This window comes from Chanodichthys erythropterus, chromosome 16 (genome assembly GCF_024489055.1).
Source record: "Chanodichthys erythropterus isolate Z2021 chromosome 16, ASM2448905v1, whole genome shotgun sequence".
NCBI lineage: Eukaryota > Metazoa > Chordata > Actinopteri > Cypriniformes > Xenocyprididae > Chanodichthys > Chanodichthys erythropterus.
In genome coordinates this window covers 20,512,559-20,526,688 of record NC_090236.1, presented here as the reverse complement: position 1 = coordinate 20,526,688, position 14,130 = coordinate 20,512,559, and the positions used below count along the sequence as shown (strand labels likewise).

Below are 14,130 nucleotides of genomic sequence, written 5' to 3'. Positions count from 1 at the left end.
GTGTTAAAAAATAAAAACTCTGTGACTGTGCAGATGACTATAAACCTTAATAGATCGATAGTGCTTTACAACGAACGCTGTTAGAGAGCTACATATAGCAATTTCTAAAATTGTCTTAACCACTCTCACCTGTTGAGTAATACAAATGTCATCTCAGTGTCACTTTTAAATTTTAAATCCCTCAGTTCTTGCCATCTCCGAAAAGCCAAGCCAATGTTGATTCTTGTTTTATTACGAGCTCTGTCATGTTCTCTTTTTGTCAGCAGACTCTCCTCTGTTCAGTGTTTTTTTTTTTTTTTTTTAATGAGTGATTCCCTGGTAGTCAGCTGCTCCTCTCGTAAACAGTAAATTAATTAAATTTTTCCTCAGGGACGCTACAGTGCACTGTCTGACACGATACTGCAGTAGACGGTTGCATTATAATTTTTTCTCTAATATTATCAATCTTGCAAGTAAAGAAGTTCATAAAGTCATTTCTGCTGTGCTCTTTGGAAACATCAGAAGTTGAAGCTTTATTTCTTGTTAATTTATCCACTGTATCAAATAAATACCTAGGGTTGTGTTTATTTTCTTCTAAACGTTTTGAAAAATAGGCAGATCTAGCAGTTTTTAAGGCTTTTCTGTACTCAATAATTTTCTCTCTCCACAAAATGCGAAATACTTCTAGTTTTGTTTTCTTCCAGCTGCGCTCCATTTTTCTGGCTGCTGTTTTTAGGGCCCGAGTGTGCTCATTGTACCATGGCATTGTATTAATTTCCTTAATCTTTTTTAAACGCAAAGGAGCAACTGAATCTAATGTGCTGGAAAAGACAGAGGCAATAGTTTCTGTTGCAACATCGAGGTCTTCTAAGCTGTCTGGTATGCTAAGACGATGAAACTGATTAGGAAGATTATTTATAAAGCGATCTTTAGTGGTAGAAGGGATGGTTCTACCATATTTATGGCAGAGAGGCAGTTTAACTGCTTTGACCAAATGTAGTATACATGAGACTAGATAATGATCTGAGATGTCGTCACTCTGCTGCAGAATTTCAACAGCATCAATATCGATTCCATGTGACAATATTAGATCTAAAGTATGATTACGACAATGAGTGGGTCCTGACACGTGTTGTCTAACACCAATAGAGTTTAGAATGTCTGTAAATGCCAATCCCAATGAGTCTTTTTTATTATCTACATGGATATTAAAATCACCAACAACACGGACTTTATCTGCAGCTAGTACTAACTCTGATAGAAAATCAGCAAATTCTTTAATAAAGTCTGTATGGTGTCCTGGTTGCCTGTATACAGTAGCTAGCACAAATGTCAACTTACATAATGTTACGTAAAGTACCATCACTTCGAAGGAATTATATTTGAAAGACTTTTGACTAATACTGTAAATATTACTATAAATTACAGCAACACCTCCCCCTTTGCCTTTCTGTCAAGGATTGTGTCGATAATCATAACCTTGAGGGCTAGACTCATTTAAAGTAATGTAATCGTCCGGTTTTAGCCAGGTTTCTGTCCAACACTAGCCTGGGTGCCAGCCCGAACCCCGCCCACAACTTTTTTTTGGACGGGAAGTTCGGTCTGGACTCGATCCATTGTGAAGTAATTATGCTCGGCTCCCAGAAGGCCGAGCCAATCAAATTGCCAGGGCGGGCTTTAATCGATGATGGACAGGCTATCTGCGGTTAAGTCATCAAAGAGCGCTTGGGTTGAATTGGTTTTCACCATCGATGACTGCAGCTGGAGAAGTAAGATATTTATATTCCGCTATCACGTCTGTAATAAAAGAAATCGACAGCACATTAATTTTAAAAGACGAACAAACAACCGCAATCAAGGCATTTGTCGATGGGAAAGATGTGTTTGCCGTCTTTCCAATGGGATTCGGCAAACGTTTAAGTACAAGTTCAACATACGTCACTTGCTGCGTTGCTCTGCGTTGTAGGTCTATCCAATTGAGTGCAGAGTTTTTTTTTTTTTACTGGTTCGGTTAAGACACGCCCCATAATTCAAGTACAGTGGAGCAGTATCACACTCACATTCTTCCTAGAATATGAGTATGACGAAGTCAGGCTAGTCAAACACAGCACATCTAGATTATTGTCTGTGATAATATAATTTACAATAAGTGCTTTTGAAAAAAAGTGATCTAATATTTAACAACCCAAGCTTTATCATTTGTTTATCATTATTATCTCTTTTTTATTTGTTGAACATCAATTACATTTTTACCATTAAATGCTCCATGTCAACCTTTCTCACTCGTTGTGACATCCGTTACATATTGCTCCGAGACTTGAAGGGTTGGAGATCCAAATGCAGCTTTATTAAAGGGACAATTCAGATATGTCATCCAAGGGACAGGCAATAGGTCAAAACACAGGCAGACAGTCCAAACAAACAAACAAACACACAATGTTGGGAACAAAGGCAAACGGGTAATCCAAGGGCAGGCAGAGAGTCCAAAAACCAAGAGACATGAATCAGGAAAATGCTCAGAATTGCAGAGTAACACATACAAAACCTCGCAGTGAGTGACAGGGTGAACTGGACTTTCTAGAGAGGCTAATGAGACTAATGAACAACAGCTGTGAATAATCAGCGATGTAACAGGGCAGGGGAATAATGGGATATGCAGTCTGTGCAATGTATTATGGGTAATGGAGTCTTTGACAGTAACCGTGTTTCCATTACCCTTTAAATTGCGCATATTGAAACTGCGAATTGAAAATATGCTCAATGGAAAATGTCAATTTCGCAAACACTCCCATATATCGCAAAAACATTTTTACACTCGCATGAGGTGGTTTTTCAGGCAATTCGAAAAAGGAATATTTTGCAAAACTGCAATGGAAACAGTTTTTTTTCGCATTTACAGATCACCTGACATACAGTCGCTATCATTCTTTAAAGATAGTGCGGTATGTTTGTACAGAAGACAAGAGGGGTGCTTTCCTTATTTATGCATCTCTTTCCTTGCGTCGCATCTTCACCCCATAGATGCAACAGGAGGATGCAAGAAAAGAAAATGAGGACGGGTAGTCGGAGGAAATCTTATTTGTACATTGGAATATTCTTGATCCTTCGAACGTCACTTCAGAGCCTCATTCTCGAGCCTTGAGGGACCTGGGAACCCTTAAAGTTTGAAATGTAATACTAATAATATTAATTTATTAACAATTAATAATTAACATAATAGAAACTAATAGTATTATGTCTATGCACCTATGCATCCTCGTTCATAGCTCCTCAGGAAGCTTCCCCATGCCTCATTCCTCACCTCCACACGGTGCATCTAATACCTCACAGTATAGAATTGAAATGGTATTTATAGAATTAAAATGGCCTTCGAGATTTTCTTTGATTGTTTTCCAGGTTACAGCCTGGAGGATGGAGGAGCGAAGAAATAAGGAAGCATCCATTGGAGTATTGAGAGGCACCCAGGGAAGCATATATTAGGGCGAAGGGCTTCTATTACACTCAAAATAAAGCTCTCAGATAGAAATATCTTTTGGAAAATGACTTATCGCGAGAGGAAAATGACTCATCACAAGAGTTTGTCGCATAACATCTGTTAATAGAAACGCCGTCATGTCGCAATAGTTTTTTTATCGACATTTAGAAAATATCGCAAACATTTTGCGCAAATCTGTAATGGAAATATGGCTAGTGATAATAGTCTGGGGTTGTGGGTGCCCTCTGATGGCAATCAAAGGCACTTCAGCTGGTGACTGTGACAACAACTAACCTATGGCACTCCCACACCAAACACGCGTCAACGTAGCCGGAGCAAATTGTGCTCTATTTACGGATATGACGAGACACGAACGGACGAGTGACGCATGTACACAATTTCCCATGAAAACCATCCTGTTCTAAAATATAATAACTTATAATAGGCTTACAATAGTGAATCAGGGTAAGACAAAAACACGTTTTGGAAGAAGGATTATGTATGTTAATTTTAAACAAAAAAAATTACACAGTGTACCTTTTAATATTTTGAATTGGCATTTATTTTTAGTTTTCATGTTAATTTTAGTTAGTAATTTCATTATGTGCTTTTGTCATTTTATTATTATTTTAAAATATTGATATTGATGTTTAATTTATTTTATTTCAGTTTTAGTTTGAATTTATTTCTATAATTTTAGTGTTTTAACTTATTTTAGTTTATTACCATCAACATTTCTAATTTTCATTTAGTTTGTTTTTCAACTAATATCTATTTTTTATTTTATTTCAGCTTCATTTCAATTAACAGAAATGTTTTTAATAGTTAGTTCTATATGGAACTTTTTAAAAAGAATATATATTTTTGTTCTGATAAGAGTTGCGTGCCATTGAATTGAGTTGAGTAGAAATAAAATTAGTTAATAATACATTTCATTAACCATAAACATATTACCATAACAATATAACATGTTATTTCCAGAAATTGTACATGATATTACTAATTAACATTTGAAATGCCAGATATATGGTATTGTATTGTATTGTATTGTATTGTATTGTATTTTCCAGAATCCTCTCATTTTCATCTTCAAAATGGATTATTATGTTTTCAATAATCAAATATAATAGCTGCTGATGTTTCTTAGGAGACCTTAGATTTCTGTGAATTTTTTTGGGGTCAGTAAGATGTTATTGAAAGAAGTCTCTTATGCTCACCATGAATACAGTAAAAACAGCAATATTTCTTTGATCAAACAGTAATGTCACTTTGATCAAATTTGCATGATCAAAAATGCATGATTGCTGGATAAAAGTATTCATTTCTAGGAAAATGAGACTTACTGACTCTAAACTTTTGTAATATGTATGTATACCTCATTTACATTCCTATTGGTTTTCCAGGTTACATATCAGCTGAAAATTCTCACTACAGCCCTATTCTCCGTGTCCATGTTGGGCAAAAGACTGGGCATTAACCAGTGGCTCTCACTAGTTATTCTGATGGCTGGCATTGCACTTGTCCAGGTATGGATATTGAAGTCTTGTGATTTTGTTTATCAGGTCACCTTTCTTAGAAACCTGCAGTAATGGAACAGCCAGTCTGTGTCAGGGCACTGGTGTGTTCTAGTCACCACAGACAAGGAAATACTGATACGCAGGAGATAATAGTCAATAATCAAACTATCATGAACATGCGCTACATTAAGACAATACAGGACCAAGAACTAACTCAAACTGAGGGCTTTAAGTAGACAAAGGGAGAAAATAGACACACCTGAACTGAGGAACCTAATCACTTAGTAACCATAGAAACAAACAGGGAGAGAACAGGGCTGCGTTCAGCCCCGATAAAACGTTGCAAACCGTTTTTTTAAACGGAAACGGTAGTGCGTTGAACACCCTGTTCTGATGACGCAAGAGTTGCAACTATGGCAGCTGAGAAGGCCATTCTTTGTGTTCTTTTTGAAGGATTTTCGTAGCCTGATGAAATTGGTATAAATACATGTTTAATACTGCAAAATATGCTCAATGTTACAGTCACTGCCCTTGCCATACAGAATAAAAGAGAATATCCCAATTGATTGAAGGGATTTGTGGAAACTGCGTTTGCTAATTATTATGATCCAACATTTGCCTTTGTTTATGAAAGCTTATTAAAGTATCACTCCACAATACAATAGCAAAATATAGAAAGTATAGTATTTTTATGTTACATTAATCAGTGTCTATCACACCTTCCTAAGGTGATAATTTACTCACAACCCATTTCATCCAAGATGTTCATGTCTTTCTTTCTTCAGTCGAAAAGAAATTAAGGTTTTTGATGAAAACATTCCAGGATTTTTCTCCTTATAGTGGACTTCAATGGCCTCCAAACGGTTGAAGGCCAAAATTACAGTTTCAGTGCAGCTTCAAAGGGCTTTAAGTCAAGTCAAGTCAAGTCAAATTTATTTATATAGCGCTTTTACAATTGGTAATTGTTCAAAGCAGCTTTACATATTAGAAGCACAGAAAAAGGGAAGTGGTTAAAAATAAGCTGTACAAACAAGCGTGGTAATGTGTAACATATACAAGATGGTGCTACATTAAGCCAATGTCGGCTGACTCCCGGGGGTGGAAAAAAACCCCTAGGAGAAAAACCCAGCGTTCTAGCACTGGGAAAAAAGTCCTAGGAGGGAAAAAACCCCTTGGAAGATATATATAATATATGTAAATGGATATGGAGATCAAAATCTGAATTATACATTTTTATTATATAGATTAAAAATAGATTATATATAAATATATGTAAGCGGATACGGGGATTAAAAATCTGAATTATAGATGCAGCCAGAACTGGATCTGTAGGCCCATTGTCTCCTGGGATACGTTGTAGTCAGGTCCAGACACAGGTTCTCCATCTGATCTGGATACGGCCTGAATCCAGCACCCGGCAAACCTCAGGATAAGCAGAGAGACAGATATTAGCGGAGATGCCATTCTTATTCTGATGTACAGGTATATCTAGTGTTATAGGAAATGTTCTCGGTTCCGGCCAACCTAATTATTGCAGCGTAACAATCCTTTAACGGATTTGAAAAATGTTAATGTATTGATAATGTGTTATGTGTATGCAAGAGCAAAGAGATGTGTTTTAAGTCTAGATTTAAACTGACAGAGTGTGTCTGCTTCCCGAACAATACTAGGAAGATTGTTCCAGAGTTTAGGTGCTAAATAGGAAAAGGATCTGCCGCCTTCAGTTGATTTTGATATTCTGGGTATTATCAACTGGCCTGAATTCTGAGATCGCAATAAACGTGAAGGACTATAATGCATTAAGAGCTCACTTAGGTACAGGGGAGCTAAACCATTTAGAGCTTTATAAGTAAGTAGCAAGATTTTAAAATCTATACGATGTTTAATAGGGAGCCAATGTAATGTTGACAGAACTGGGCTAATATGGTCATACTTTCTGGTTCTGGTAAGAACTCTAGCTGCCGCATTTTGGACCAACTGTAGTTTGTTTAAAAGCCGAGCAGAATTAAACAGCTTATTAAGCAGCTTTAAACAATACCAGACGAAGAATAAGAGTCTTATCTAGCGAAACAATTGGTCATTTTTGAAAAAAATACAGCTGTATATGCTTTATAAATACAAATTATCGTCTTGCACGTGCTTCCGCTTTCCGTGTTCTTCAAAAAGCTTATGCCTTATGTCCTACCCCTTCCCTTTTCTACTTATGGAATGAATGCGGCGCCAATTTTTTTTTTTTCTGAGCACACACAAATATTGGGTAACATTTAATTATTAATTAGACTGAATTAGTTTTATTGAAACTGTATTGAGTGAATTAAGTATTTTTATAATCAACATTTTTCTTGCTTCATCCACTATTTCTTTCCACTTAAAGGATTAGTTCACTTTCAAATTAAAATTTCCTGATAATTTACTCACCTCCATGTCATCCAAGATGTTCATGTCTTTCTTTCTTCAGTCGAAAAGAAATTAAGGTTTTTGATGAAAACATTCCAGGATTATTCTCTATATAGTGGACTTCAATGGAGCCCAAACGGTTGAAGGTCAAAATTACAGTTTCAGTGCAGCTTCAAAGGGCTCTACTTGATCCCAAGCGAGGAATAAGGGTCTTATCTAGAGAAACAATTGGTCATTTTCTAAAAAAAAAAAAATAAATAAATAAATAAAATTATATACTTTTAATCATAAACGCTCGCCTTGAACTAGCTCTTTTTCTTTTTCTTCTTCTTCTTGTTCTTCTTGTTCTTCTTGTTCTTCTTCTTGTTCTTCTTGTTCTTCTTCTTCTTCTCTATTAGAATTCCGGACGTGAAGACACTGATAAATGTATTACTGCCCTCCACAGGTCAAAGTTTGAACTAAATTGTTATATACTTGCACTAGCATATTGTATATGACATTTAAGTTCAAACTTTGACCTGTGGTGGGCAGTAATACACTTAGCAGTGTCTACACTGCTAAATTCAAATAGAGAAGAAGAAGACAGCTAGTTCAAGATGAGTATTTATGGTTAAAAATATATTATTATTATTATTTTTTTTTTTTAGAAAATGACAGGTCGTTTCGCTAGACAAGACCCTTATTTCTCGTCTGGGATCGTGTAGATCCCTTTGAAGCTGCACTGAAACTGTAATTTTGACCTTCAACCATTTGGGCTCCACTGAAGTCCACTATAATAATCCTGAATAATCCTGGAATGTTTTCATCAAAAATTGTAATTTCTTTTCGATTGAAGAAAGAAAGACATGAACATCTTGGATGACATGGGGGTGAGTAAATTATCAAGAAATTTTAATTTGAAAGTGAACTAATACTTGCTGCAGCGCATTGTGTGATTGTGATCTCCATGAAAGATGAATCTGCCTTAGAATATGTCCAAAAGAAGGAAGTACTTTTAATATATGCTGCTTTAAATTTACTTTTAATATGTTTATTTTAATCCAATTTTTATTAACAACCTATTTATAATTTTGTTTTTCTCTACTTTTTGAACGGACTCCATTTTAATAAATTGTTTTGTTTTATTTATTAAAATATAATTTATATAGTTTAGTGTGTGTGTGTGTGTGTGTGTGTTATTTATATATATATATATATATATATATATATATATATATATATATATATATATATATATATATATATATATATATAATATATATAGATATATATAAATATATATATATATATATATACAGTACAGACCAAAAGTTTGGAACCACTAAGATTTTTAATGTTTTTAAAAGAAGTTTTCGTCTGCTCACCAAGGCTACATTTATTTAATTAAAAATACAGTAAAAACAGTAATATTGTGAAATATTATTACAATTTAAAATAACTGTGTACTATTTAAATATATTTGACAAAGTAATTTATTCCTGTGATGCAAAGCTGAATTTTCAGCATCGTTACTCCAGTCTTCAGTCACATGATCCTTCAGAAATCATTCTAATATGCTGATTTGCTGCTCAATAAACATTTATGATTATTTTCAATGTTGAAAACAGTTGTGTACTTTTTTTTTCAGGATTCCTTGATGAATAGAAACTTCAAAAGAACTTTTCATTTATCTGAAATACAAAGCTTCTGTAGCATTATACACTACCGTTCAAAAGTTTGGGGTCAGTAAGAATTTTTATTTTTATTTTTTTGAAAAGAAATTAAAGAAATTAATACTTTTATTCAGCAAGGAAGTATTTATAGTGTTGCAAAAGATTAGATTTCAGATAAACACTGTTCTTTTGAACTTTCTATTCATCAAATAATCCTGAAAAAAAATATTGTACACAAATATTTTGTACAGTTGTACACATTAAATGTTTCTTGAGCAGCAGATCAGCATATTAGAATGATTTCTGAAGGATCATGTGACACTGAAGACTGGAGTAATGATGCTGAAAATTCAGCTTTGCCATCACAGGAATAAATTACTTTGTGAAATATATTCAAATAGAAAACAGTTATTTTAAATTGTAATAATATTTCACAATATTACTGTTTTTACTGTATTTTTAATTAAAAAAATGTAGCCTTGGTGAGCAGACGAAAACTTCTTTTAAAAACATTAAAAATCTTAGTGGTTCCAAACTTTTGGACTGGACTGTACTGATAGATATATATATATATATATATATATATATATATATATATATATATATATATATATATATATATATATATATATATATATATATATATATATATAAATTTGATTTTATTTTAATCTTTTTTTTTTTAATATTTTTTACAGTTTTTCTCTAAACTGGGAACCTCTAGTGTTCCCTTTATCCCTGTTTACAGTATATATGACTCTTTCTTTGTTTCTGTTTTACATGAACCAACAGTGGCCAACCGAAGTCACATCAAGCGACCAGCAGCAGGATCTGACTGCCAGCTCTCAGCTGATGGGGCTGCTGGCGGTGCTTGTGGCCTGCTTCTCCAGTGGATTTGCTGGCGTTTATTTTGAAAAGATCCTCAAAGAGAGCAAGCAAAGTGTCTGGGTCCGTAATATTCAGCTAGGTCAGCAGGTTTCTTTTAAGAAAAATATGTACATAGAAACCACCCAGCAATCCAATTTATTCCTTAAAAGAAGCAAAACACGTTTATTTGTGGTAGCCATTGTTTACAAGTTTCTGCTTCAGGTTTCATGAAAAGTGTGTGTTTGTGACCCACCATCCTTATTTCTTTCATCACACTCAGGTTTATTTGGACTCTTTTTTGGACTTGGCGGAGTGTTTGTGTATGACGGAGAAAGAGTGCAGGAAAATGGACTCTTTCAAGGGTACAACAATGTGACGTGGGCTGTGGTGGTTCTTCAGGTACATTTTCACTTCCTGTTCAGAATACAACAAAAACCTCCTTACATACGCAGACCTGCATGCCACATTGTTTGTTATTTGTGTTTTGTATTTGCTCCACAATCTTATTTAGGCTTTGGGTGGGTTGGTCATTGCAGCTGTCATTAAGTATGCAGATAACATCCTGAAGGGCTTTGCCACATCCATCTCAATCATTCTGTCCACCCTCATCTCTTATTTCTTATTAGAGGATTTTGACCCTACAAGGTAATACAGTTGTTTCAAAACTCGTTGATTGCATTTGGGTTTTCTCATGAAACTGACATGTGTGTCCTATGATTTACTACTAGTTACATTCATACGCTACTGAATATTCCTGTGAATTACTAAACTGTGTGCACAAGACAAGACTAAGTAATCAGTGAAAGAAGAGACAACTATATTTAACTTTTGTGTGAATGTAAAACAAAGATCATCCCACCCTAAATTCAAACCAGTGGTTGTGTTAATGTTGCTGTAACTGGTTGGGTGAGTCTTCACCCTCTGAGAGAAAAAATTCACATTTACTTATTTAGTAGATGCTTTTATCTAAAGAGACATACAAATGAGAAGTACAGTTTTTTTTTACTGTTTTACCACATCCTGGTTTGTTAAATGTCCTGACTAGAGGAAAATATTCGTTAATTTACATTTGCGCTGTTTTACATGTTCAAATTACGCTGGAACACATTAACATTTCCTTTGAACAAGCCATCAAACAGTCCTTTTATACCGGGGTGTCAAAGACACGTCAATCTGCAGGAAAACAAATCAAACATTTGTGCGCATTCGTTATATTGGTAAGATATATTCATAATATTCTGTTTTTAGCTGCTCACAGTAAAATTACTCACAGTAATAATGACAAAATGGAGAAGTTCAAGTATTAGCAGTTGAAAAGTAAATTTCACTGTTTACACAGTTAAATTTGCACAGAATACTGTAAAGAGGCAAAAAGTTTTTTTGTCAAAAAGACAATTTTTTTTTAAAATTTGAGTGTTGCGTTTTTAGAAAGCCGGTAATATGAAAGACACGAGACGTGAGCGCAACAGTCAAACACGTCTGTCTAGTGTTTACATAGAAAATAAATGGAAAAGCGGCACAGTGGAATGAAAAAAAGCTGTTCTGTGTGAACGGCCCCTAAAAAAATAACATCCTAAAAACAGATACATACTTTTTTTTCATTCCACCACTCATCTTGCATTTTTAACACCCTAAGGAGACGTTCACGTGGAATGCATTTTTGCACTCTGCAGCTTTTCCATTGTCAAATATGCGTTAGAGAAGGGGTGTCCAAACTCGGTCCAGGAGGGCCACTGTCCTGCAGACTTTACCTCCAACTTGCCTCAACACACCTGCCTGGAAGTTTCTAGTATGCCTAGTAAGACCTTGATTAGCTGCTTCAGGTGTGTTTAATTTGGGTTGGAGCTGAACTCTGCGGCCCTGTCCCAAATGGCGCTTTTCGGTCTCGTGGACTTAGATTGCGCGTGCTCACCGAGTCTACGAGTCCGTAGGCCATCCCATTCAGCATTATAACGCTCTGAAGTGTGCTCAGCAGCGCCCCCTTTGTACCCTTGAAGCGGTCTTCCGCGAAGCCCGCATAGATGCAGGCTCCGCACACTTTAACTACCCAGGATTCCTTGCTAAATGCCAATCAGACAACGGATGGGAGGAGATTTCGCTCAAGAGCAAAAGATGACATGGCTGACAATAAAATATTTAAGTGTAGGTATCATTACGGTTTTTATGACCTAGGTGTACATTTTACCAGTTGTTACCTACAGTTTATACAAACATTATGGTCATCGACCAGTGGTTGATATCTCAAACATAATAATAGCGCGGTGAATAATATGATCGAATTATGATTCATTAAATAAATAGAACCGAATGTCAGGGCTTTACTGAGTCATATGTAAACCTAGTATTTATATTTAAACCTGTAAATTCATATGAAACTCACACACGTTTATTATGTGTATAATTTACTTAATGCACTAACAACTTTTGACAAGTTATAACGTTTAGCTACAAAGTCAATAACTTTTTATTTCCTTACCATTTCCTCCATGCATAACATCAGCATTTGTATGCACGAAAAATAATCTCGTATTCTACTACGACGTCGGCCATCTCGCAAACACAATGGTAAAAACAACAACAGTATGCAGCATATTCCCTGAACCTGCAGCTCCTGTCAAAAAACCACCAGACCGTTATTTCCGGCGTGACGATCGAGTCTGTCCCAAAAATACCTCTCAATGCGCCCTCGTGGACTCGCGCCTGGTCTGCACTACATGACGTCACCAAAGTGTGGACTCTGAGGAAGTCCACAAGTCCGGAGTGTGCCATTTGGGACAGGGCCTGCATGACAGTGGCCCTCCAGGAGCAGGATTGGACACCCTTGAGACCTGAGCGCAATGGTCAAACAAAAATAAATATACTAAAATTTATTTGAAATAAATACACTGCAATTATATACTAAACTAGTAAACTTAAAGACTGCTAAATTTGAACAACTAATTTTGTAGGCCTACTTAATGCACTTTAATTGTGTGGAAGTAATGATGAGGTCCAACTAAATATATACTTAAGTATATTTTTGATTGTGCTAAAGTGGAACTGTACTTTAGGTACACTTTAAATATCTTGCATTTAAACACTGATATTATACAAAGATCATACAATCCTTACTAATAGTGATATTTAAGTATACTTAAAATAAATGTATTTTAAATAGATTTTGGTGGGTTTTTTTTTTTTTTTTTTACCAGGGTAGAGATGCATCATTTAAAAGTTGAACTACTTGTAACTTGAGCACATCCGTCTAGTGCAGGATTACATAGAAAAACAATGGAAAAGAAGCACAATGGAATGCAAAAACTCTGCTAACAGACAGAAAGCATTGTCATTTGTCAGTGGATTGTCCATGTGTTTGCTGAGCCTTTATCAGTTTATTTATTATATTATATTATATGTGATTTAAGCAATTTAGTTAGTTATCTATTCAAGTTTTAGATTATGAATTCCAAATTAAATGTGACCGGGTTGAATAATCTTAATATTGTTGGGGACGTTTACCAATGTGGTGATACCGGTTATGGCTATGGCTTAATTTTGGCCTGAAATGTGTGATTTCTTGAAAGTTCAGCAGTAGCCTTTTCAAATGAAATTATTTATAAAAAAAAAAAAAAAAAGTCCTGAAATTTTCTGACATAAATGACACAGTTTCTTGGGAATGACCCACTTATTGCACTGTGTGGAACTTCAGAAAAAAATAATGCTTCTTTCTTTTGTAGTGTGTTCTTCTTTGGTGCGATGCTGGTTATCGCTGCTACGTTTCTCTACGGGTATGATAACACACCTGAGGTCAGCTCCAGTAAAGTATAGAAGACTGGACAGGAAATGATAAATGACCCAAAGCAATCATCAAGGAGCATCGATGAAGTTCAGGACAAGAGAACCAGTGATATTTAAGGTAGCACCCAAAAAAACAAGTGAACCTAAGATCCAGAACTTGAATTGTACCCTGTGTTCCATATCATTTAATCATAACAACACAGAGAAACAGAAATGTAGCGCTATGATGAGACCACAACTACTTCAGACTCTTTAAAGGGATAGTTCACCCAAAAATGAAAATTTGATGTTTATCTGCTTACCCCCAGTGCATCCAAGATGTAGGTGACTTTTTTTCTTCAGTCGAACGCAAATTATGATTTTTAACTGTAACCGCTGCCCTCTGTCATTCAAATAATAGCAGTGGATGGGAACTTCTACTATAACAGTAAATAAAACTTGCTTAGACAAATCAAAATTAAAACCT

At 35.2% G+C, this 14,130-nt stretch overlaps 1 protein-coding gene across 3 annotated transcripts in view; it reads left to right on the top strand.

The window, feature by feature from the left end:
- The window catches only part of slc35a3b (solute carrier family 35 member A3b), a 33,250-nt gene extending 19,292 nt beyond the window's left edge, over nt 1-13,958 (top strand). For all 3 annotated transcript variants that reach the window (XM_067363006.1, XM_067363007.1, XM_067363005.1), the window contains exons 4-8: nt 4,858-4,980; nt 9,813-9,987; nt 10,168-10,286; nt 10,399-10,532; nt 13,604-13,958. In XM_067363006.1, the coding sequence (XP_067219107.1) occupies nt 4,858-4,980; nt 9,813-9,987; nt 10,168-10,286; nt 10,399-10,532; nt 13,604-13,694 (642 nt within the window). In that variant the 3' untranslated portion in view covers nt 13,695-13,958. The remainder of the gene's footprint in view (nt 1-4,857; nt 4,981-9,812; nt 9,988-10,167; nt 10,287-10,398; nt 10,533-13,603) is intronic.
- The last annotated feature ends 172 nt before the right edge of the window (nt 13,959-14,130 follow it).